Source organism: Rissa tridactyla, chromosome 7, assembly GCF_028500815.1.
Source record: "Rissa tridactyla isolate bRisTri1 chromosome 7, bRisTri1.patW.cur.20221130, whole genome shotgun sequence".
Classification (NCBI taxonomy): domain Eukaryota; kingdom Metazoa; phylum Chordata; class Aves; order Charadriiformes; family Laridae; genus Rissa; species Rissa tridactyla.
In genome coordinates, this window is record NC_071472.1 from 54229377 (window position 1) to 54255828 (window position 26452).

The 26452-nt window shown below is 41.6% G+C and overlaps 1 protein-coding gene across 9 annotated transcripts; it reads left to right on the forward strand.

Moving 5' to 3' along the window:
- The first annotated feature begins 81 nt into the window (after positions 1 to 81).
- LOC128912988 (merlin-like) lies at positions 82 to 25685 on the forward strand. Of its 9 annotated transcripts, none has more exons than XM_054209835.1 (20): positions 82 to 508; positions 1364 to 1470; positions 4535 to 4783; positions 6271 to 6388; positions 8432 to 8557; positions 8917 to 9039; positions 12711 to 12794; positions 13567 to 13635; positions 13856 to 13938; positions 15169 to 15244; positions 15692 to 15829; positions 17562 to 17636; positions 18417 to 18530; positions 18964 to 19086; positions 19673 to 19890; positions 20791 to 20893; positions 21684 to 21811; positions 22399 to 22549; positions 23241 to 23450; positions 24470 to 25679. In XM_054209835.1, exons 3-20 carry the CDS (start codon positions 4776 to 4778, stop codon positions 24503 to 24505), a joined length of 1983 nt encoding a protein of 660 aa, XP_054065810.1. In that variant the 5' UTR covers positions 82 to 508; positions 1364 to 1470; positions 4535 to 4775; the 3' UTR covers positions 24506 to 25679. The 9 variants fall into 9 exon arrangements, with proteins under 9 accessions (XP_054065810.1, XP_054065811.1, XP_054065809.1 ...); XM_054209836.1 differs by having other exon boundaries at positions 1456 to 1470; XM_054209834.1 differs by having other exon boundaries at positions 82 to 407.
- The last annotated feature ends 767 nt before the right edge of the window (positions 25686 to 26452 follow it).

The following is a 26452-nucleotide window of genomic DNA, read 5'->3' on the forward strand; positions in this document are numbered from 1 at the left end:
TTAAAGACGCAGGCGGCGCTCCCTACTCCTTTAGAAGAGGGTGGGGGGCGAGGGTGTTAGTGCTGGGGGCTGTGTGTTGAGGGTGCCTGAGCACATAGTAAGAGAGTAAAGCTGATAGAATTGAGGTTTTTTTTCCTCTCTTTGGCTGAAGGGGCTAGGGGGCCCTGCCTAGGCCTGCAGCCAGGGGAGATGGGGGAGTCGTGTGGGCCTGGGCCGTGTTCTCTTAAGGAATTGCTGTCTGTGGGGAGACTTGCCCTATCTCTGGCCCTTATGGGCTCACACAGCTGAATCCGGCCTGATTTTTGCTATAAAGAACAGCCCTGGGTGCTATTTTCAGCAGCAATGTGTTGTGGTGTAGGGCTGGACATAATCTGCAGCAGGCCTCGGTGTGGAGGCGCTGGAAGGAGGTGAGGAGGCAGGGGTGTGAGCGCTGAGGGGCCATCTTACACGCTGGAATTCAGGGGATGAAACAGTCAGCACAGCCTCTGTGCGGCTGTATGGCGCTGAGGTCTGTTTGCATATGAAGTAGGTTTGTGCCCTTCCACCTGCTGTTAAGTTAGGTAGATGGGCCAAATCTTGAAAGTTTTCTGTGTAAATGTGGAATAATTGTAACACGTATGAAGTGAGAGCTGGTCTGTTGTCCTTGCTTGTCCATACCCTGGTAGAAGTTGTAATTCTGTAAGTCTGTATCTAAAAAGGAGGGTTAAAAAAAAACACCCACAAACTGAGTAATGGCAAAAAAAGTCTTGTCTTTGACATTGCCTTTGAGGTGGTATGCTTCTGGCAGCTCATGGAGCTTGTGTGCGTTAATGTGACTTCAGGCTGAGGCTATCCCTTTTTTATTTAAATGTCTTCATTTATCTCTTTCCACTTCCAAGTATTTTGGCTGCTGCCCACTTTTCAGGCTTGTTCCCTTTAGGTGTTATTGTCCCATCATCTCTCAGCACAGGAAGAGGGCAGGTAGGGAATTGTATTTACTTAATAGGACAACACTGCGTAGCTTCCCTTTTTAAGGTGGCTGGGTATGGTGAGAACAAGCTGTTCTCTGTATGGCTGGAGACACTGTTGAAATAGTTACATCAAATACTATCAAAGGAGTTATCTGGAAGTTCATTATCAGTTCTTACACATATCCTGGTCAAGATTCACGGGCTTCTCTTATTTTAGTGCCTTATTGCTTGAATTACAGTGGTGAGAAGTTGGGAGGAGTCTTGCTGGCACAGGCAGGAAATGGTTAAGAGTCTCTCATATCACCTGGGAAAGCAATTCTTTGATTTTTCAGAGGGCGCTAACATGCCGCAGTTCATAGGAAACAAAGGAAAGGGGATCAAGTATAAAAGTTGTTCTTGGATTTTATTTTCAGTGGCAGAATTTGTGAGGGCTGGATATTGATGTCTGCTGAAAAATACAGAATTTGGGATTAAAAAGAATTTTTTTCTTCTTATCTTTGTTCAGAAAATGATCTGTGAGGTAAGTCTTGATTCTAACTGGTGACTTTAGATAACTTCTTTTTAGATTGAGAGGTAAGAAAAATCTTTATATTGCTGCCCTTTTTTAAAACAGTGAATTCTTTGCTTAAATTGTTACTTGGGCAGGGCAGGGAGCACAGGCAGAAGTGTGAGTCAACAACTGTAAAAAGCCAACAACGCTTTCCTGTATTGTCTGCATTCAAATTGCTTGCATTAATTTCTTAGCTTAAGTGTAGAAATTCAGGAACTGGGAGAAACATAATGAGTCAGGGGAATTTGCGATTAAGAATTGCAGTAAATATTTCAGCAATGATGTGAGACTTTCAAATTGTAGTAGTGTCTATGTTAATGTACTTTTGCAGTTGATGCTTCAAGTATCTTCTATTGGTGGCTCTTAAAGTACTTCCCAAGCCTTGTTTCTAAAGAAACGCACTGCACTCCCAAGGGTTTTATATTGCCAGCTTGCGTAAGGCTTTTGCTAGCAGATAGTGCAGTTGATGATCCTTAAGGGTGGACTGCTTTTGGGGTATGAGAGGGGTCTCACAATTGCTGTTAATTCCTAGCCTGTCTGCAGCTGAGGCTAAGGAGGTCTCACCTTAGAAAGTGCTGCTGGCTTTTTTGTGTGTATGAAAACAGATGCTTTTTCACTTGAGTGTGGCTGACCAAAGTGTGATGGGATGGTAATAGCTCATGTCCAGTTGTCACAGAGCAAGTGCTATGGGAAGGGAAATCTTTATACCCTGCAAACCACCCATTCACCTTGGAAATGCCAAACTGAAAGTTAATTGTACTGTCACTCTTGGGAAGGTTAACGGCAGCTTGTTCATTGAGGTGTTTCTCTGTCTAATGTACTGAATTTTGGCGGATTATTGAGCTTTTGTGGGGGGAATGCTGATTTAATTTTCTTTCTATTTGTACTTTTCAGTTAATACTGTAAGTGGTATCTGATGTGTGGCTTATTTCCCATTTCAATAAAATGTGCAACGCAGTGGTGTAACACTGCCCATCCAGTGCTGTGATATAGATAAGCATCAGTCCTTGCAAGAGTCGCCTTGCCAGTTCTTCTTGCTAGTCCCTGCTGTTCCCAGTTTTGCTCAGGCACTAGTTTCTCATTGTCAAGAAGGGAGAAGACTATAATCCAGCCAGAGCTGGTGGATGTCAGTTCTTTCATCTTGGACATGAACATGCCTAAAAGGCAGAGTCAGGACCGTTTAGTTCCTGCAAACTATATTCCTCATCACTGCATTTCTGTTCCCCTCATCAAGCAAAGTTTTTATCATCTTTCTGTTGGTTTTTATAAGGTGCAGGAGAAGCTGTGAACATTCACAGCTTCTGAACTATCTGTTCCCAGATTCTGGCTGGACAGGAATCTTTTATCACCCCACCCTATTTTGGATTAATGTGTTACTTGGTGAGGTTATGACATACTCTGATCTATCGCTTTTTGCTGCTTCTGGGTATTGAGCTTGGACTCCTCTGGCAACTGCAGAAATAAATCACTGGAACTCAATGACAGAAACTCTATCTTGAAACACATTGCACATGATTCACAGTTAAATGTTGTTACTAGCAGGGATCTAGAGAGTGGATTGCTTTTGCATTTAAACAAAAGATTGCAAACACAGATTGTCTCATTCAGCAAGATTTCTCTTATTTGAAAAAGTTATTTTTCTACAAACTTGACTGTTAAGTGCTTTTGCTTATGTTGTCAGTATCTGACATGCCATTTATCTGACATGCAGTGTGAAAATCTTTTCCGTTTCTTTACCAGTGCTATTGATTAAAATGCAGTTTACATTGCTTGGGAAAATTTGATATTCAAAAATGTCTTTTCACTGTGAGTCAGAATGTACTTTTCCATGGAATAAAAATTCTGGAAAGGAAAAAAAATGCTATTGGAAATGTTGAACAAATTACATTGTCATTTCAACCAGGTTATACAAGAAAAAAGAAAGAACTTCAAAGTAAAAATGAAGGGCTCTGGTGTTTTTGTCATATTTTGAGAAAATTATTACATTCTTCTGCAGTTGTTCAATTTTATCTGTTCAGTGTTTTCCATATGAAACTTTGAGAATGTTCTGTACTGGCCCTAACTCCAAGTTCCTGTTTAATTCAATTGGCCGTTTCAAATTACCTATTAAAAATGAATTATGAAGCTTTTTTCTCCTTTGTCTCAGCCATTGGTGTTTCTTCTAGAACTAATAGAAGAAGGGGTAGTTTCCAGTATTGTGTAGTAGTTTGTAGTCCTCACGCTTTAAGTGCTGTGTCCAATGGTATGATTATTTACAGTAGATCCTGCGTTTTGAAGAAAACTAGACAGGAAAGACCTCTGGAATATAACAGGCTGAAATATAATTTTGCTGTTAGCTGTGTTGCAACTTGCAGGTTAGAGATCAAAAAAAAATACTGGAATAATTACTGCTGTTTTGGATGCCTTCACATGATGCTCTCCTTTTCAATGCTACTGTGGTCACATTACACTGTACTATTATGGTCATTTTCTGGTTTTTAAATATTCCTTTCCCCTTAATTGAAAACACTTTTCTATGCTAAACAGAAAGGACCTGAGCTCTGCTCAGTGCGCACTGAGGTGTTGCCTAAATTATAGAGGAAAGCACTCTGTGTCAAGAGCTGTTTTTCACTCCTCTAAAAAGATACTCCCTGAGGACAGGCGGGTACCCAGGGGGTGACTGGATTTGGGCTCTGGCTATGCCTGTCCCCGAAGCACCCTGGCTGGCACTGATTCTTGGCAGGGTGAACTGGCCTCTCCTAGGACTAGTGGCAGGCACCAGCAGAAGGACCAGCTTGGGAAAATGCCATTCTTGAGGCGGGAGTAGATACTGTCACACTGTTTTGGATAGAAGTTCAGAAAGATAGAAATTCCATCCTACGCTTTTCCAGCATTATGATATTGTTAGTGAATTTTTCTGTGTGCAATGTGTCTGCAATTTAATTAAGCCCATTATTCCTTGTCTGAACCACTGTGGTCATGAAGAACAGACATTATAGTGTCTTACCACACTTGTCCCTTCTCTGTACTAACCAGTACTTTCATTTTACCACAGATTATTTTCTAGCCCTTGGATCTCTCCTTTGGATTCTCTCCAGTTAGCCCATTATCTTTCCTGAAGTGTGTTGCCCCAAAACGAACAAGACTTTAGCAGAAGCTTCATCAGAGCCAACTGGAGGGAGAGGACTCCTCAACTGGTCTCGATGGTGTCAGAAAGATGAATTTCCTCCTGAGCTTTTCTTCCCCACTCTGAGTTGTCTCAAGTACTTGTTCGCAACTTTGCTGCTGATGTCCATATGATTTGGTAACTAACTCATTTGTTCTCTGCCTCAGCTTCCCTACAATTTGAAAAGAAAAACTTCCATATACATTTTACTTCCTATTTAGCTACTTGAAATTTTTGGATGAGGGGCACAAAGGAAATGGAAAATAATCAGTATGTTTGCAAGCTCATTTACTGCTCAGCAGAAGCAAAGAAGGGAACAAGAATTTTATAAAATCCTGGACGGTACAGGCAAATGGAACTTTTCAGTATAAACTAGAACTTTATTTTGGAATTCCTTAAGGAGAGATTGGAAGTCTGCCACACTGTAATAGTCTTATATTGTAGGAAACCAAGAATGCCTCAGTCTCTTTTTGACCTATATAGTTCACAGATACTAACTAGGTTGTGCAAGTCTGAGCTGTTAATTTTATAAAGTAAAAACAAGAAGAAAACTTTACAGGCTGATTTCCCGTGCTTAGGAATAAACATGAGAACTGCTTAGTGCAGATTCACACCATCATTTAACCCCAACTTTCAACATTTGGTTTGAATAGTATCCACAGAACCCTCATGGCGGTGGAAATAGCATGTCTCATCAATTTTCGTGATGGCATGCAGTCAATCACATTTAGAATAGGAGATTTGTGAAGGAATTTTCTCTAGGTTTCTATAAAATTAAATTCATTTCACCTCAAGAACTCCACTGGAAAAAATTGTGTTCTGAATAGCTTTCATCATTGTGAGTTAGCGTGCCCAAAAGAACGGGGTAAATCCAGCTTAATTTCACTGCATATATTCTTGGCATTTGTATCATTTCAGGGAGTTAAGATGTAATTTTGTAAAGAAACTCAGTAAGTTAGTTGCTTAAAGGAGCCATAACTGTTGGAAAAGATTGAGTTGGATTTGGTATCACAACGTTTTGCTGCGTGATGTAGCTTTCCACTGTGTTTTACAAGTGGAGCCTCCGCTGGTGCATTTGGTGTTGGTACAAACTGCAGAGGCCTTTACTGTGAAAGGAAATTTTGCTCGGATGTGTAAAAGGGATGAGGAATGTCATATTTCTGTTGGCATTATTCAAAAGCCAGGTATTACCTTTATGAAACTGTAAACATTCATCCATTGCAGCGTTTTGTTGCAAGAGAGGGCTGGATTCCATGGATGCGGCTGATTGTGTGGAGCATGAGGACTGGCTTGGAGGTTCCCTAGACATCCTCAGCTGTAGTGAGAGGCAGGACCCTGGATCCTGCAATGTCAGGTCTGAATGGAGCTTTCTAGTACTCCAGGAACCCAGCATTTGCCAAAGTCTGAGAGGAAAGACAGGAATGAGATTTTGGAGCAACCGATTTTTTTTTTTAAGGAGTAAACTAAATGTTTTGTTTCAACATCCTTTCTTATGGGCTTGGACACAAAAATGCATATTTAAAGATGACTTTATTCTGCAAGTTTGGACTGCTCCTACTTTGGAATCTAACCAAGAACACGTTACTGAATTTCCAGCCCTAAATGTAATGCATGTTTGATTTCAGGTGTGGCTATCCTCATAAACTAAAAAATATGTCCATCCGAGGCCTGAAGAAGAAACAACCGAAGACTTTTAAAGTCAAAATTATAACAGTGGATGCTGAAATGGAGTTCAGCTGTGAGGTAAGAGTCCTGAGCAGAATGCTAGAAAGATGGAGATTGATCTTTGTATTAACAAGACATAAATTTGAAAAGTTCAGATTATCAGTTCATGGATGGTCTTAAAACTGATCTATTATTTTTATAAACAGTGGATTACTTAGGCTCAGTTGCATTCTTCTGTTAAACAACTCTGACTATTCGGAATTAAAGCTGTTTCCATGAAATTCATTTGACTGTGACACAGATAAATTAGCAGCAGGCCTGCTTTCTTCATAAGCATTCCAGCACATGATACAGGGCCTGTTTGTAAGTATACCTACTTCTCCACAAAGTTCTTTTTTTTTGTAAGTACCACGGCTCTAGGACACTGCTGGCTTGGATAAAGAAGCCTGGTCAGAGCTGTTCTAAGGTGTTGCTTATAAAATAATTTGTAAAATGGTACTTTTGTGCTCAGTTGGTCTGGGACATTCTCTTCAAATGTGATTTGATTTGCCATTTGTAAACTGTAGTTTATTTCTTTAGTTATAATGGCTGGTTTACATCTCTGGACAGAAGAGAAAAATGATCAAATGAAAAAGCTAGTTTTTCTCCTATTAGTTAGGTCTATTTAGTAAATTGGCTAGAGAAATCATGACTGTGGAAAAATATGGGAGAAAACAAATATAGCAAGTGATCAATTGCTAAATTAATTGGGTTGCACTGTTGAGGAGACAGAACTGTGTCTGATTAATTCCTAATCATCCAGCAAAAGCAAAGACAGACATAGAGTTATTTTGAGAAGAGAAATTAGAAAACTTAGGTCCAATGGGACTGGCAAGTCTAAAGAGAGACTTGACTATCTTGTGGGGCATTTAGTATTTCATTTAATAGGTCTCAGACACAGAATTGATTAGTCACAAGCAGTCACAATGATCTAGAATACTTGCAGAGTTGTGAAAATAAAGGATTTGAAAATTTAATGGAATCACGGAATTTTTCATAGTTGGAAGGGACCTCTAGAGATCATCTAGTCCAACTCCCCTGCTAAAGCGGGATTGCCCAGAGCACATTACTCAGGGCTGCATCCAGGCAGGTCCTGAAATTCTCCGGAGAAGGGGACTCCACAACCTCCCTGGGCAGCCTGTTCCAGTGCTCTGTCACCCTCACCATAAAGAAGTTTTTTCACATATTTGATCGGAACTTCCTATGTTCCAGCTTGTGCCTGTTACCCCTCGTTACTTGATTCAGATATTAGTCTTCGTTATCAAATTCAGGTTGATGTATTCCTTTGCTATCTCTCCCTTCTCCCCAGATATTGCTCCTTTTGCTGGGATGATTTCCTGCTTTCCATCCAAATATTGCCAAAAAGTTTTGTTGTTTGCCACTAAGTTTTTAGTGGCTGACCTATGCAATTAGACAAAATAATCTTTTTAACATGTAGCCAAACAGAAGAAACAGAGGCAGTTGTGCTGCCTCTTCAGTGAAAAAATGAGATCATATGTGTATGAATTTTGGGACCTTTAATCAAAGTTTCTGTTCTCTACGGAGCAAGGCTAGGAAATTACTCTAGAAGACAGGCTCCTGTTCGTTTAAATCAGAGTAGCATAAAGGCTTGGCTTGGTGCCACTGAAATAACTGAGGTTTATGGAAGATGGATTTGCTTTGATTGTTTGGCGTTTCTGCACTGTGCCCTGACACTCCTTTGATTTCCCCTGGCCGCCTCTCAGTCTCTTCAATTTGTGTAAACTATTGAATAAGATTTTTACAAGTATTAATAAAGCCTTGCTGTGTCCTAGGAAATCAATAGTACAATCCTCATTCCCTGTGCTCATGAAGTGCATGGTGCTGTGGTTAAATGACCACAGCTGCTCTGTGAGTGCTTCTCTGGAGGAGAGGAAGAGGGAGGGAGTGCATTGTGACTGTTGCACCTTTGCTGTAGACAGCAGTAGGCATATTTCATTGGAAAGCTAAAGCTGAAATAAGACTTCATAGGAGAAAGGCAAATGGTAGCCTGGTTTGCTTGACTGAAATGTAGCAAATTCATTCAAGACATACCTGTTTTCCTTAATTTTCTTTTTCTTATAGATGAAGTGGAAGGGAAAGGACTTGTTTGATCTGGTGTGCCGAGCACTCGGTTTAAGGGAGACTTGGTTTTTTGGCTTGCAGTACACGATAAAAGGAATGTGCACCTGGTTAAAGATGGACAAAAAGGTATAGGAAACAAAAAATAACAGCATAGTAATTTTCTACTTAAAGATTTACTTTTTTTAGCGCAGGAGCTAAAGGAATGTGTTACATGACAACTCATAGTTTTAGATGGTATCATTGTTTTAAGACCAAAGTTTGTTTTATTTGGTCTGATTGCTTCTATTGCATTTGGCCTTAAGTATCCCACGCTGATCGCCACTGTATGCACTGATTGCTATTAGATTAAAGCTCAGCACTGCCCGTCCTTCTAAAATATGGAAAGTCTGCTTTAAGTAGATTATGTCTGCTTTCTGATTAGCCTCTGGAATACTATTTTGAGACACTTATGTGCTATTTTTGCTCCTGATTTTATCTTTAAACAGGTTTTAGATCAAGAAATCCCTAAAGAAGATCCCATTAGCTTTCATTTTTTGGCTAAATTCTACCCAGAGAAAGTAGAAGAGGAACTATTACAGGAAATTACCCAGCATTTATTCTTCCTTCAGGTCAGGAACAGTTTTTAGCTGTGAATTCCCTCTGTATTTACCCCAGTCCTTTTGTTTTGTCTTTGATCTTGTTGGCAGTTGTTAGTCTCAGAATGATTCTGCTTCAGCTGTATCAGTGTCTGTAAAGATCTCATTTTTATGAAATACAAACATCTCTCCTGACTGTGGTTTTGTGTACTGGTAAGCTGAATGTTGTTTGCCTTCTGCAGGGTTTTGTTCTCTTGATGGCTTCTCTTACTGTTTGTGCAAGGAATGTGAGGTAAATTGCTGAAACCTGTAGCTTCATGTAAAATGACTTTTACGCCTAGCAGTTGGGGTGATAATTCCACATCTTGATACTCCAGACTTGTTTTGCTCCTATAGCATGTGTTGGGGCGGAAAAAAAAAAATCCATGCAAGGCTGGCACTACTTGAAGAACTGTGAGGTGTTTGCCCTAACTAGTCAGTACTGAGAAGTATAAAGTGAAGCCATTGTTTTTATTGGCTTCAGAAGTTATCTTGAGGACTGTGTCATCTGGTCTGCTCTGGCTGCAGCTAAGTTGGATGAAGAGAGTCTCAACAGCTCCTTGTCATCGTTGTCTTAGACCTGCTGGTATAACCTCTTGTGTAACCATTCCCTAACCTAGTTCTTTCAAAATGAGCAGAATTAGAAGAGACCTGTTATTAGATGTACGCACTGTGTGGGGAGTGACTACACAAGCAATTACGGTGGCAGTTGTGAAGGTGGAGAAATGCAAAGGAATGGTGATAAGCAGTTGGGGACAATAAGCTTTTTCACCCATATCAGCTGCAGAAAGAACAAGACCTATGACCACAGCCTATCCCTGAAACTAAAACTTGCAAGTTCCTAAAAATAGACTAGGCGGTTTCTGGGAGATCTGGTTGTGTACAACTGTAGAAGGCATAATCACTAGAAAACAAGAACTCCCTAACCTGGCCTCCTTAAATGTTCATTTGGGATTGTAGGGGGAAAAAAAGATCATAAATTTGATAGCCTTTCTGAAATAAAGGTTTGTTCATCTAGCAAGTTTCAAAAGGAGTGCAGCAGCACACACAGCTGTGACTCAGAAGATTCGCCCCAATGTGTGATCCTTTTAAAGACAGTCTGGAGGCATCATGTTGTCCGATAGCCCTTGGATGCGAAGTGCTGTTCCCTTGCTATGGTGTTGGTATTTTTCTGAAACGCCTGGACTTGCATACACTGTCTTCTGCCAGTCACATTAGCTGGTTGAGTTGTCTTCTACTCATGCTAGCAGAATAAATCCCCAGCCCTGACAAATCTTCATTACAGATAGCAGAACCTGTTTCAGCTCTGCCACAGGGGCAGCTGGTGAGGGGCTGCAGGACAGCAGTACTGTGCTCAAGAGCAAAGTTGTTAGCTGTGTGAATACATCTTGGTCTTTACACCATGGTGGTTCTTACAAATTTACAAATTTCCATTAGATGGAAACCAGTAAAAGTAATAAAGTTAACCCCACATATGCATTGATGCTGGTAGCTTTGCAGAGGCAGCTTTCTTATTTGCCATTTGGTTTTCTTTTGTTCCAGAAATTGTTAGGGTTTCCTTAGCTCCATTAAAAAGTAAATGAAGGAGCAAATTCTTGGCGTACAGTGCTTCGTTATCAAAATGAAGATGCATGGGCCAGGAAAAGCCATGCTGTGGCTCCATAGCTGCAGCAACAGGCTGTAACTGTAGCAACAGGTATACAAGCATTTTGGTTTGGGTTATCACTTGTTGGTCAGCTGTTTTGTTCCAATGTCTGTGACATCCAGCTTCTCTGCTGAGTTCCTGTGGAGTCCTCTGCAAATTACAGCCTTCTGGTGTATTGCTTTATTCTGGTAGCTTTCAGCAGTATGTGTCTGTGCAAGTAGGTTGGGTGCATGGAATACATTCAGTCTGCATCTGTAAATAAACACAGTAAATACACTTGTTCCCTGAGGAGGATGTGTTAATGAAGTAAAGAGAAAATGCTGCTGTTCAAGGGTTAATATACTAACTAGAACTTCATCCAGAACCCTTAACCACTTGGCAGTTTGTTTCTTAAGCTAATTTTGGAAAGGAATGAGAGGGGAGAACTCTTTTCCTAGTCTTCTAATCCTGATTTTTAACTTTTTTTCTTTTCTTCTTGAACCTGCCTTGACTAGCAGATATGCAATTAGCAAATTCTCCTCATTCCGAAGTAGAAAAACAAGTCTTAAACAAATTTGAACTTGCAAAGTTTCCTCACTATAAGAACTTAAGATCACACCTGGATGCTAATAGGAAAAACATGTACAGACATCTGGATGCCTACAGATTTCAGCTCTACTGACTTACTTAGACCTTTACAAATTAATGTGGCATAACAGCTTTTTGCAAAATGTGTGAATAAATGTAAATGACTAAAGCCAAATGTCTGTTTAAAGATTAGGTAATGTGCTCCTTCATAAAGAAGTATAACAAAACGTCCTTGTAAGAACTGATCAGAAAAAAAACCCAGACACTTATGGTGAATTTATCTTAAGTTGTTCTAAATTCTGAAATGTATGATTTACACCATGGAGTATGAAAGCTGGAGCTTTCCAATTTGGAAGAAAAGTCTTTTCATTCTTTCCATTTTAACAGCTTAGAAAGAATTTTCACTGTACTGTAATTCAGGTTCATATATTGTGCTCACCAGAGACTAAATTTAAAAGAAAAACTTTCTTTATGGTTCATTTCAGTTCACAGTACCTAGAGTGCCAAAGTATATTTGTAAAGATAGCTCAGTGCTATCTCAAGTAATTTTTCTCTTTGGAAATGTTTAAGACTGCATTATGCAAAATTTTCTTGTCTTGTGCTTGTTAGTATGTTAAATACATTACACCTGAGAGGAGGATTTGGGAAGAGTAATTTCCCCTTCCTTCTTCAGGTTTTCAAGTAAAAATTACCCAACTGGTTTAAAATCAAGCAACATCTTACAAACTATTACACCTCTGATCTTGATAGCACCATAGATTATTAAAACGGAAAGTACCTTAAAAGACACTCTACCATTTATACTGAGCTTTTATTTTTAACCCCCTATGTTTTTGTTGTACTTAGACCACTGTAATTGAATAAAGTGCTCTATTAGTCAGCTTCCCTTTGTGGGGTCTCCTTTATTCTCTCATTCTGGAAAGCTTGAGAACATACTGTTATGGTTTTCAGTATGTCTCTGTCCTTGGCCATATTAGCTGGATAGTCCTGAGCAGTCTGGTCTAGTTGAACCCTGCTTTGACTAGATGGCCTCCAGAGATCCCTTCCAACCGAAAATGTGATGTTTTACATGTTGTAAAGCTAACTTTTCCAAAGCAGGAAGAAAAAGAAGAATTGTTAAAAGGAATGACATGCAGACAATTAACCTCATGTTTTATAACCCATTCTTTTTCAGCACTCCTTATATGAACGTGTGGGGATAGTCAACTGGCATTTCTATGAACTTAGAATTAAGATACTATAACTTTCAAAAGTTGGGATTTTTTTCGTTAATTGTGATGCTAAGTAAAGGCTTCCTGTGTTTCTGAATGCCTTTTTATTGTTGCTGCTGTTAACTCATAATGGTGGTGTTTGGTGCCAAGTTATAGTCTGGGCATGTCTAGTTTCTTTTCAAGCCTGACGTAAGTCCTGACTTTGAGCTTCTTTAACTTGCCCCCTTTTTCTCTTGATTTAGGTTAAGAAACAAATACTGGATGAGGAAATCTATTGTTCTCCAGAAGCAACAGTTTTACTGGCTTCTTATGCTGTTCAGGCCAAGGTTTGTGCACAGAAGTCCTCTTTTTTTTATTATTGATTTTTCTTCTCTTTTTAACCAATACATTACACGTGGTGTTATGTAAAATACAGCAGTGTTAAAATCTGCTATTAAAGAAGTAGGTCATCCTGTGAGGTATAGATGCAGCTAGAAAAATAAGCATGAGATGCCACTACAAGGATTTTGGTATTATATACTATGCTTTCACAACTTAGGGGATTTCTTTGGACCTAACATCTTAACGTAATCTTTCTCCCAGCTAGAATTTGTTCCTGTTTTAAAAAATGTCCAGGGATACAGCAGGTGCTGATACGAGAGCTCACAATGGAAGGACATGATGTTTTTTAGTATCTCTCAGAACACCGTTCACTCTGTGCTACCAAGACCCACACATCTACAATAGCAGGAGGTGAACACAAACTCTTAGCAGGGCTGGATCTCTGCAGCAGCCCAGCCTATATGCAGAAGGCTGTAGGAGTAGGGGCGCTTATACTCCTGAATGTAGCCTGTAGTTCAGAGAACGGTACGAAGCCATGGGATATGCCTTCATATCTGCAGTTACTGAGAGCTGCTAGGGCTGAAGTCTAGAGTTACAGGCCACCTTAGTGGCTGTACTGGAGCCATGTGCATAGCACAAAGGCTGGAATTAACTTCCATGGACAACAGATGAGGGGAGCCTGTTTATTATGTGTTACCCTGTATACAGGAGAACCAAAACAAAATCTGTCTCGAGCAATTGCATCAAACTGAAGTTTCGTTTCTTTTCTTGGGACAGTATGGTGACTACGACCCAAATTTTCATGAGCCAGGCTTTCTAGCCCATGATGAACTTTTACCCAAAAGGGTAAGTCTTTATTCTGTATAAAACCATATCTTTGAATCTACTCTTTGCAGCACAGATATTGCTGAGGGATTAACCAGAGCATTAGAAGCTGTTCGCGTTTGCCCTGAACTTGGCAAAATGACCGAGCTGTGAACTGCGTTGCTGCATTCATGGTACTTGGGAGAGGCAGCACATGTATTTGTATCTTCAAAGGAAACCAAACTCCTTCCTTTCCCTGTAGGTCCTCAGGCAGTATCAGCTGACAGCAGAGATGTGGGAAGAAAAGATTACTGCTTGGTATGCTGAGCACAGGGGTATCGCCAGGTATGGAAATCATTTCATTCTTTGGAAATCCCATACATTTCATTAACTGGTTATTTGCTGTCTTCAGTGAAGTTTGGCTTTTGTAGAGTGAGCAAAGAAATACTGGCTTACAAGCTGTGATGTTAACAGGTTAATTTATAACTAAGGATAAAAAGACCCACTCATCTGGGGTAAAAAGTGTCTTGTGTAGGGCTCCAAGTGCTTGTAAACCGGACTTGCTTTGAAGTGAACAATGAAGCTGAGAGCTCTTGCAGAGTTTCGTGAGCTAACATATCAAAAATAAGAGTCCGTGTATACCAGCAGAGAGAAGTTTCTGCAGAAAGTCTGAGCTGTGTTGAATTTGGGGTTTGCCCTGAGAGATTAGTCTTTTCATTTAAGGCTGTTAGCTACCTGGAGTTGCTGCTGTGTCTGCCCCATGTGGCAGCTGCCTTTCTGGAGCCATATCATGCCAGTCTCTCTCTAGAATAAAAGGGAGTCTGATATGTTTTATACCTTGTGAAAATCATGGCTCAAAAGGGTATCACCATACTTAGCAAGGAATCAAAAAAGTGAAGACATGGCATTGTAGTCCCAGGACTGAGTTTTGATGCTAGTCTATGTGGACATTCAGCTACTTCAAACACATTCCGCATGTCTGGAAATTCAGTTAAACAAGAAGTAGGAGCTGTTGGCACCCAGAGGGAGCCGTTCCTAATATTTCAGTTCAATTTTTCTTTGGCTGTTCTAGATGCCTCTTAGCGCTATTTTTACTGCATGTTTTCCTCAAGACTTACTGGTGCCACACCTTGAAGGGAGAAGAATGGTGGGTGGAGAGCTTCTCACCCTTCTTTGGCCTCTACCCAAAGCTCTGTTTAGAATTTTTTAGGAATCTTTTCTCCATGAATCCTACTTCCTGAAGGAAATATCCTCATGTAATGGAAAACAATGGTAGGGTATGTCTCCAAGATGTAATAATGATGGAGTGGCAAAACTAACGCAAGGATAAGACTGGACTCGAATTTTAATAAAGATTGCACTGTACATGATTCAAAATAGGTACAGTTTTACTGTCTTCATTCTGCAGAAATACTGTTTTTATTATCCTTTTTCTATTGTTGATAGTAAGGTGGCAAAATTAAAGAAAGTACAAAGAACCAGATTGCCTGTTCTTTTCTAAGTGGGAAACATAGTCAGCTAGGACAGAAAGGTTGGTAAGGGATCTCCAAGTATAATCATGGCCTTATTCCCTAGGGATGAAGCTGAGATGAACTACCTGAAAATTGCCCAAGACTTGGAAATGTATGGTGTCAATTATTTTCCTATTGCTGTAAGTGCTTTATTTTAGCAATTTTCAATTGCTGTAGATGATGGCACTGTCCTTTTAAAATCCTCCGGGGAGTCTAGAACTAGGACTTCTGTGTTTCTCTGCTGATGGTGGGATGCATACTGATTGTCCTGACTTGGTTGACTAGCCTACTGAATGAGTAGGTGAGTAAACCAGTTAAGATTAATGTTTTATAATCTGACGAAGGTCTTGAGTAGCTCCAGGTATGCAATAGGAAAGAGGGGAGAATATCTAAAAGTTGGAGTGGCTATAGTCAACCTAGAGCTCTGGGTTTATTAGCTAGCAGTGACAACATTCATAAATTTAATGGAAGTATCAATTTCTGAAAAATACAGATAAATATCAATGCATTAGAATAAGTGTGGTTCTCGTCTGTGTTTTTTTTAATGTCACCATAAATGGCTATTACTGCTATCTGTTGTTTTTTAGCAAAATAAAAACCATACGGATCTCCTACTTGGAGTTGATGCCAAAGGTATTCATATCTACAGCATTAACAACAGGTTCTCTCCAAATAAGTCGTTTGAGTGGAGTGCTATCAGAAACATTTCCTATAGTGAGAAAGAGGTATGATGGCTTTGGTATATTATTCTTTTTATATGGGCATGGGTGTGGACTGGGATTCTTGGAACAGGCTGAAAGCTATCTCTGTTTAAATAATTTGGGGGAGAAGGGGAAAATCCTAGGGAGCTTTGTTACAAAACTAAAAATAACAGACCTGCCTCTCAGATGTGCTGTGTAACCTCGGTTCCCCTAGGAGCCAGAGGCTGCTCTGAGCTCTCCAGACTTGTGGAGCCCACTGTTCTGGTTCCTTCCCTGCTGCTTGTCCTTTGCAGAACAAGCATGTTGATCTCCGAAAAGGATATTATGAGTGCCAGTGTGACTAGCTGCTTCAGTTATCTTAGCAGGAATTAGATGATCTGTAAAGACTTAATGCCATTTTCATATGCAGAAGCTGTCCTTGTAGATGAGGCACGCTGGCGAGAGGAGACATGCAGGGAGATGTACATGTTTTTCTGCCTGAATTCTGCCAGTCCGTCAGTGCATGATTTCAGTCCAGCACAGCCCTACCATTGCAACTTCACTGGGATTTCAGAGCCCATCTTTTACTTGTACAAAGTACAGTGGGGAGTGGGTGAAATTTAGTCTCATTATAAATCATGTGGCTACATGGGAGGCTATAATCAGAAAAACAAAACCAGAAAAACTGCATTGATACTGGAATACCTGGAATTTGTCAGCCAAAGGACAGCACAGCCTGTTGCATTTTCTGTGGGCCTTTTGAAAAACATTGAGGATGAGATTTGCTGTCCAGACTCTAAATCAGGCAGGGCAGTCCACAGGAGTTCTGCCTCCAAAAAGTTTTTGGTCCTTGCATGACACTAAATTTCCCCCCCGGTCTGTGAATAAACTGCTTTAACTCCCTATCGTTGGGAAATTGAGCAGCCCTATATTAAAGCTCCACTATATTCAGTGACACATTCACAGCCCTGCTCCTCACAAGTCAGTACCTTCAACCAGTTGTTACCGACGGGGTGAAACAAGCTGTAGGACATTATGATCTTGGTGACTCAGATGGCCTGAAATTATACAGTGCGTTGCAAATGAATTATGGGAACAGAGTGCTAGCTAACCCATGAGTCATAGAAAACAGGATCTTAAAGAATGGAGCCATATTTTTGTTGTGCAGCCAAACTGAGCACAACACATGAAGCAAAACAGTGTGTACTGACCTGGCAGCATGAAAGCCCTTCATGTCCTCTGGAAACAGCTTTGGAGACGGGACTGAAAACGTGAGAAAGCAGGAGCTCCAGGACTCTTATCTGATGGTCAGAAGAACAAGTCCTTCAGGCCCTTGATACATTTTGTTTACACCTGCGGTGACTGGTATCCAGAGGGGTGTTTGACATCTCTCTGACTTCTGGGGATTAGTAATGTATTCTGGTTTCCTGATAACCAGTGCTTGTTCCAGTGCTCTTAGTATAGTTTGCAATGCCCAGATGGTGTTACTATGAAAACCACCATCCAAACTGGCACCGGGTTGGGTCTGTGGGAGACTTTATCTTCTAACAGCCTGCTACAGGAGCAGAGCAGATGAGCAACCTGTGTAACAGCAGCCCTGGTTCTGATGCTTTTGAGCAAAACATTCTTGCATCACTCTTGCCACATTTGTGGCATAAATCACTGCTTCCCTGGAGAGAAGTGAAGATGGGCTAAAGTTTGCATTAGTATTAATAGATTCAGCTTTGGTTTTCCTCCTTCTCACTGTTTCCTTTCTTTTTTTCTTTTGCCTGTATAGTTAACTATTAAACCTCTTGACAAAAAAGCAGAAGTCTTCAAGTTCTTTTCCTCTCAACTCAAAGTGAACAAACTGGTAAGTGTCCTGTTTTCCTTCTTTAAAACTGAGCCTAATAATACTGACTGATACCCGAGTGAGGAATTTTGTTTGTAAAACCTATGGGGAGGCCAGGGAGCATTGAGTGTCAGCATGTGCTTTCCTGAGGATTTGTTCTGTCTGGGAAGTCAGGGTGCATATGTTTGTCCTCTCTGGGAAGGGGAATGATGGGTGGAAAGTGAGATGTGAAAGAAGGTCCAAATCACAAAGGGAAATCCAGGTGCTGGAAGGGGAGGATGTAGCATATGGAAAGGTGCAGAGCCACTGCAGCATCTGGCTGCGTGGCTGCTGTGGGTTCTTAATCAGTTACTGCCTCTCCTTTTCTGGGAGAAGTAACAAGGCAGGGACCTAATCAACTGGCTAATTGTATCATCACTGATCGCTTCCTAACACAACCCTAGGGGCCGGGTCACTTCTCAGTGAGCTTGTGGAGGGGCCACCACAGGTGACCATTCCCACAGCTACGTCTTGTGTACTCTTGGCCAAGATCTATTGCCTGTTCTTGTTCAGGAAAGTGGAACCAGAGTGGGATGAAGGACAGAAGGAACCCCTCATCCTGTTAGGAACTTTTCTCAACTACTATGTACCTGGGTATGCGTCTGCCCTAGGCACTGATTTTCTTGGAAGGGAAGAAACTGCCAGCACTTGTGCTGGAGTCAGAATTGGCAGCTTCTGCCCTGAGGCCAGTGCGGGGCTGTTATCCCTCTGTCTGGGGCACAAATACATCAAAACAGCATTTGCTTTGCTTTTCCTATACAGATTTTGCAGTTGTGCATTGGAAACCATGATCTATTTATGAGGAGAAGAAAAGTGGACTCAATAGAGATCCAGCAAATGAAAGCACAAGCCAGGGAAGAAAAAGCTAGAAAAAAGGTAAATTCTTTCTGCTCCTCTGTTGTTGAAAACACTGATTGTTATTCCAGCTGGTGCCCCTGCTGTCCATGCATTGCATCAATATGTGTGTGGGAGGTGAGAAAGTGCACCAGGATTGAATGTGGGAACAGCTCTAGTATGTATGGAGCATCTGAAGATGTAAGTGATGTTTGTGAAACTGAATAGGTGATCGCAAAGATTTGGGGTACATGACAGATGGATTCAAGTGCTCTTCCAGCAGTCTGAAACAACACGTATTACCTGTTAGAGGAGTTCAGTGCTGCAAAGTGCAAGCAGCTTCAGCATTGCATCTCTGGTGAATATCAGTCCAGCAGCTAGACAGCAAGCTTAGATTCATTTGCTGTGCTGCCTCAGGCCCAGATGAGATTCTGCTGCAAACCCACAGACGTGGTATTGTGCATTCTGTTTCCAGATGGAGAATCAAAGGCTGGCCAGGGAGAAGCAGCTCCGAGAAGAAGCTGAGCGAGCCAAAGAAGAGCTGGAAAGGCGTCTTTTCCAGCTGGAAGACGAAGCCAGGCAGGCCAACGAGGCCCTGGTGAGTAGCACATTAGTTTGAATATTCTAGTGCCTGATGGGATTTCTTGTTTTGGAAGCATTTTTTTTTCTTATAGCTCATGTGAGACACCAAGAATTATAGCTCAGACAGCCTGAAGAGTTTCTGACCACTGGTGGAGAGGGCATGCTGGAATACCTGGGAAAACTCCGATCTGCCATAATCTCCATTTGCTGTGAGCCATTCACTCCCTGTATTTGGTTCACAGTGCTTTCCTCAGGCAAAGAGGGAAGAAAGGAAGTAACCTTGGAGCTGAAATTGGGAGAAAGGGGCATGATACGCTGGGAGCTGAAGGGGCCAACTTCAGTTTTTGGTTGATGTTTTTGTCCAACTCTAAGCAAATGTGTCTCCTTGCTTCGTAGAAGTGAGAGGTAGGAAGGAAGTTAGGCAATTCTGGGGGAGAGGAGGAACATCAGGCCCTACAGTTATGTTTACTATACTTTTTAGTTTAAGGAATAATATTTTTATCACTTAACCTTTTGTGAAAAGGTGTCCTCTTTCTGACTGTCTGCAGGGGTGATTTTGTAGATGCTAGACAGGGTAACTAAGAAAAATTGTTTCTTCGTAGCTCCGATCCCAGGAAGCAGCAGAGTTGCTGGCTGAGAAAGCTCAGATTGCAGAAGAGGAGGCAAAACTGCTGGCCCAGAATGCTGCAGAAGCTGAGCAAGAGCGACAGAGGCTGGAGATCACAGCTCTGAAAACCAAGGAAGAAAAACGCCTGATGGAGCAAAAGATGCGTGAGGCAGAGCTGATAGCAGTGAAGCTGGTGAAGGAGTCTGACCGGAGGTTAGATTTGCTTGAGTGGGGTTATGGGTCTCTACTGGGATGCCTGGGTGGAGAGAGTGCTGCTTTTTTCAGAGCTAAGCCTGGAAGGGAGGGATTGTTCCTGAAGCAACACTTCAGAGTGACTAAGCCTTCTTGCATCTTGTTTGTTCCACCTGGTACCAGTGGTTGTGATGCAGGTCAAGATGTTTACAGGGGATCAGATGCAAGGCTTTAGAGTTGTTTAGTATTAAAGATACAGAATGCAGAAGCATTTTCTATTTCACGTTATCAAAGGAGCACTGGCTACCTAGCTATCTAAATTTACCAATCTATACGCTGTGAGTTACAAGAATGTTTTCATTCATTAGTAGCAAGTGATGGTCTCGTATCCCTTTCAGATCTTCGAGAAGTGTAAACCAGGTAAACTCCCTTGGAATATAAACCACTGTATAAGCATCTGCGTGTTCCCTAACACTGTGCTGCCTGAAGATGCAGAGCAGACCAGTGTTGACAGAGGATGTTCAACCTTGCTATTAAGGGCCTTCTGCTTGTTTTAGGATACTGCCAAAATGCTTGCCAAAACAAAGAGCAGATATGTTGCACCTCTCCCCACCTCAGGGAGGATCTCTGACAGCCTGGAGAATCTGTATCAGCAGGTCAGAACTGAGCCCATGGAAATTAGGAGTAGGAAAAACATGTTAATTCAGCCAGTTAGTGAAGGATTGTCTTTGAAAGCATGTGTTCATGTTGTGACCAGTTCTCCATGTGGCTATCCTTCCACCAAGTATCTTTGGGTAAAGGAATCGCTCCCAGTAATGGATCTTGTTCTCCGGAAGCTAGTGAGGTGTGTAGCTCTGAAATCCATGTGTTGCTGTATACTGGAAATCATCAGCCGTTCACGTCAGGATATTTGTCTTACAGAGCCAAGGAAGCAGAGCACCTGAAACAAGATCTGCATGAAGCCAGAGAGGCTGAACGGAAAGCAAAGCAGAAACTCTTAGACATAACCAGGCTTAACTGTCCTGTAAGTTTCTGCTCTACTGGGCACCACTTCATCTTCAGAGATAGTCAGACGTTTATTGCATTTTTATAGCCTGCATCAAGCTGAGTAGTGGCATATCTGCATGCACCTGGGGGACAAACACTATAGGACCAACTGGTGCTTAAATGCTGCAGCTAGGATGGAGGTTGTATTTGTTCGGGGCAGTGAGTCAGGATGATAAGAAAGGGGAGACAAAAGTAAAAAAACGGGACTGGTGTTGGGACTTAGGGAACAGAGATTGTCTTGCCTGCGTTTATGCCTAATGCTGACTCTGTGCCATCTCAGTCAGGCGGTGCTTTGTTGAGGTGGCTGTACTGAGCCAGCTCTGTTATCCTGGCATGTGAATTGCCCATGAGTGTCTTTAGGCAAAGCAGATGAAGCTGTCTCCAGCAAGAAGGCAGAGCTAAGGCTGTCTGCCCCAACTCCTTCTTCTGCTCCAGTCTTGCTGAGAATGGATTTCCATTCTCTGCTGAAATAGATGGGAACATTGCAGCCAGGATACTTCTCTGCCCTTGGATTGGGGCAGAGGGTGGGTTGTGGACTTCAGCAGTTCATCTGGGGCCACTTGGGTAGAGGGGAAGGCCTGCAGGAGCATCTGTGTGTCTCAGAATCCGTGGGTAGCTTACGAAATCATAGAATCATAGAATGGTTTAGGTTGGAAGGGACCTCAAAGATCATGTAGCTCAGCATGGCATTCTTGCAGAAGCTGGAGAGATAAACCCAAAATCAAACAGTCAGATCTTACTGATAGTGTGTGTGTTGCCTCTTTCAGCACATGGCCAAGTACCCACAATACGCACCAACCGACACCAGAGATGCCAACTTTGACAAAGGATCCATAAAGCTGGATTTGAAAGACATTGACCTCAAGAGACTATCCTTTGAGATAGAGAGAGAGAGGTATCAGTATGCTTATGGTGTAAATAAACAAGAGTGTTTATCATGGAAAGTACAGAAAAGAAAAAAAAAATGTCTGGGAATCACAGTTCATCCTTTTAACAACTCAGGATGGCCTCCTACTTGTACATACGGCTGGAGGTGTGGATTGTGTCCGTGTAAGACTAGTTATTTACACAGAGGAAGAGTGTTGCAGTGGCATCAAGCCGTGACAAGTCCAGTGCCCTTGTGTCTTGGAGAGCACTTTGTCAGGGGCAGAGTGCTTTGCCTGAGTAACATCATGTTAAGAGGACAGAAGTTTCCCTCCAGTGTTGAAGTGTGGTATTGCTCTGGTATAATAAATACATCGAGAGGCTTTTTCTCTCTTGCTCGGGAAGGAAATGCTTGGTAAAAAGTTAATGTGTGAATGCTGAAGGGTGGAAGTGACCCTCCTTTTCACTGGGTCAGGAGAGACAGGCTGGCATGTGCCAGACTTCACTTTAGCTATCAATAAACTAAAATGAAACAAAGAACTTCCTCTCTCCTCCTTCCACACACACTTGATATGCGTCATGCCAATAAGCTTTTTGCCTCCAATGTGTGGACTACAGGCTGGACTACTTAGAAAAGAGCAGAAAATTCGAAGATCGACTGAAAGAACTGAAGTCTGAAATTCATGCTTTGAAACTAGAAGAAAAACAGTCTGGGCTTTACTCTCATTGGAATGAAGTACTGGGATCCTTGGATCGCTCCTTAGGAAATGTATGTACCCTAAATACCTGCCACTTGTTTCAGCAAAAACTGTAAAAGAATTGTGTGGGTGTGCCAAAGGTAATTGCTATATTCCAGTTCAAGGCACATGGTTTAGTACCCTTGATAGTAAAATATTTAAAGCGTGAACACAGACAAGGAAAATTCATGTCAAAACAAAATCTAAGAAGTTTTTTCCTGGGTGCAATACCGGTACTGTAAGCAAAAAATAATCATTTTATTTTACAGATTATGAAATCACAGTGAGGGTTTAAGGTCTTGGAGCAAATTAAATTCTTGTAACTTAGTAACACATTTAAATGTGGTTCCTCAGAGTTTGCATCACATTCTGATTCACATGCTTTATGGTTGCTAAAAGTCATAAAAGTCTTGATGTATTTTTTTAAGGCAGTGAGACACTAAACCCAGATTTTTGTCATAGATTTCTTATTATTTATATAAACACTCCAGCCTCTTCCTGAATCAGTGCAAGAATAGGGCTGGTTTTGTCTTTCCAGGTTGTTCCATGTGTAGCAGAAGTGGCTCCAAGTCAATGTTTTTAGAGAGAGAAGGGAGGCTTGGAAAAATTATGAGGGTAGATGGCCTTTATTTTCTGACTATGCATCTGATGTTCTTTTTTGGCTTAATGAGTGTTGATATATAGAGAGAGCATTAAATTTCCATGTGTTCTTTTCTTTTAAAGACCCCGTCATGGATGAAAACCTTTGAAACGGGAGATTCATTAGATATAAATCTTCAAAGACCTTTTCCTGCTTACTCGTTAAATACTATGGGCAGCTGGCCTTGTACCAACAAAACTCAACACACACCGACAGTGGAAAAGTCATCTTCTCAAGCAAATTCCATGGCTGCCAACAGTGTGGGCACACGAACCAGAAAACAGATTATAAAGGTAATCAGATTTGTAAGTAAATTCCCAAATATTGACTAAAAAGTTCAGAGTTCAGAGAGGTAAAGAATGTCTGGCTTTAGGGACCTGTTTTGTCCAGCTGTGTCACAGCCTCTCAAATGATGAGGCAATGCCTGGCTGTTGCATGAGTTTGGAGACCCTGCGTTGGTGCACCGTTCGGCACTGTTTATAACTTGAGGCCACTTGTTTTTTCTCACTTGTGAGCTGAGCTGGAATGCAAAGCTGTGAGCCTTGGTAAATGAAACAGAGGTGCCCGTCTGCAGGAGGATGGTCTGTGTTAAATTTTACTTGTATCATCTGGGTTTGGAAATAAGAATGTGCTCCCAGGTATAGAGAGCTTAAAACATAACTGTGCCTGTCTTCTGGTTTGAAGGGGCAGGCAGTAACGTACTAATAAATGCCTGGATTTCCAACAGTTCAGTTTTCCAGTGTGTTCCCTGTCAGAGTTCTGAAGAGCTAATGAGCTGGGTCTTATGAAAAAACAACCTACTTCTAAATTTCACTAAAATAGAGAATCTAGCATGCATTCAGGAAGAACTGTAAGGGCACGTGGTCTTGAACAGTGTGAAGGAAATAAGCTTTCTCTAGGCAATACTAAGGGGCAAGGTATTAGGAATAAAGAAAGCTTGATGTATTTGCTGCAGTTTGTATAAACAAAACTGAGGGGTGTTAGAATTGGTTAGAGGCTCTAGTATAGAACATTCAAGACCTGAATCTTCAGGGTTGTATGCTTAGAACTAGAAGGAACACAACTGAGTGTAGCAACAGATGAGAAAGCAGCTCTTTCTAATGCAAGTAACAGAAGCAACTTTTAAGACTAACCTAATCCAAATAGCAGGGGTGAGGTAAATATGTTTGTCTTAAGAAATAAAAACTGTTGCAGATCATCTTGCAAAAGGCTGCAGAGTCAGAGGTAAAGGAAGGACAGGACCAAAGGCAGTTACTCTCCTTTAAGAGGAGTTCAGGGCAAAACTAATTTTTCTTATTTGATTTGCTTTTAGGTTCAGCAGCATGACTCGGATGTGATCTACATTTGAAGCCTCTTGTTCCCTTACCAGACTGGTAGAACCTGGTGGCCTTTTTTTTGGCTGCTGCAAAATGCACCTACACGAGGACGCGTGTGCAGTTGTGTCTGCTGACAGACACGGGGATGAGAGACACGGTACTGTAGTTAGAGCGGTGCCATTCAGCTTCCAAGCACTTCCAAGCTGGGAGCGCTAAAACTGCCAGTGTAAAATGGGAAATGCCTTTGGGTACGATGGTAAGCATACAAACCCAGAGGAATGTTGTTTACTACTTATGCACTTTTGAGGAAACACTTCATACTTTGCTAAACCTTCCTCCCCCAGGTGTGTTTTTACATACTGACTTATCAGGATGGTACTCTGCTTTTGTAGAAAGGATGCTAGGCAGCAAGCGTCCAGGAGATGTTTGGGATGAGAAAAAAAAAACATGAGCTTGGTGCTTACCTACACAAGAGACTAATTATTGTTTTTGTTCGGTCCATGGGATATGACTCCCACAGAGCTGCTCAACATCTTTAGTGTTTGCCTGCCAAATGTTTTCCTTTTTCTCCCTAAACATTTCTTGGTTCGCTTGATTGATTTGCATTTCTCTGTGAGAAATCTCAGCTTTTAATTCCAGGTGTAGAAGTGGACATCTTCAAATACCTCTCACTCCTGGGGGAATCCTTTGTTTGGAATGCAAAGCTTCTGTTCTCTTCACAGTTTCTCACTAGAGCAGGCACTTTCTGTTGCTTTTGCCGCTCCAGCAAACTTTGCATACATCAACTTGTTTCCTAGTTCTGTGTAACACAGGTTCCAAATTAGACAAAGACAAAAGACGCTGTTGGTGTCTGCTAAAGTTGGACTTGTTTCTCGTGGAGAGGTGCATGCAGTGCATCGTCTGCCTCATCAGTAAAACCTACTTGTATTTTCTGGTTTTGTGTGTGTTTAAGTGTCTGTTTCACCATAAATCTTCAGTCTGAGGACTTCTGGGAAAGCAGACAATATGCAGCTGTAGCTGAAGTAGTAGCACAGTTGAGCATGTGATATGATGTAAAAAATAAATATTAATGTTAAATATCTTTTTCTAAAAGCTAAGATTAAAAAAAAATACATTCAATAAAAAGCTTCAATTTCCACTTGCTAGTAACAGCTGTGAACTGAATGTTGTGTCAATATTACAACAACATTAACAAGGCAAGTTCTAAGACCAAATACACAAATCTCCTCTCTACGCATCTGCAACAGGCTGAGGGCGCAGTGGGGAGCAGCGCCGGTAGCCAGCTCTGGTCTCAGACTTTTACGAGTCACGACAGTTACATGGCAAGATGCACATAACAGTGATCTGCAGTGGCATCCTGGTGTCGTCGTTTTCCCAGCCTCGAGAGCAGTTGCTGCCTCTGGTGTGCGGAGGGAAGGGAGAGTGTTAATTCTCTTCACAGCTCTGTCTGATAGTTGTTTGCGAACTGTTGGCTATTATGTGCACAGTTTCTGATCTGTCTGGGAAAAGCCTTGTGTGTGAATGGAGAAGCTGTTGGAGGTGTCAGACTGAAGAGGCAGATGCTGTCGAGGTCCCAGGGTTGGGTGGGTGGCACTGGCCAGGACTTGGATGGTGGTGAGATAGGAAATAGTTCTAGAGAAACTCTGGACATGGCATTCTTGGATTTGGGGGTGGGGAGGAGTGCTGGGATTTCCCTCATTTTTCTTTTCCTGTTTCCTCTTTTTTGTGTATGTTGTGCCACAGGTAACTAACCTTGTACTTTCATTCTGCCCATGTGCTGAGGTTTCCTCTTGCTGTCATATCTGAGCTGCATCATGATATAAGGCGTATCAGAGGAGAACTGTTCCACATGATTGATTTATTTCTTTGGACTAGTTCCTGTATATGACAGTGAAGAAACGGACAGGGTCACACTGCTGCCAGTTTAAAAAGGAAGTTTATCCGCACAAGCTGTTCTCAGTCTGCTGGCTTGCAGGTAT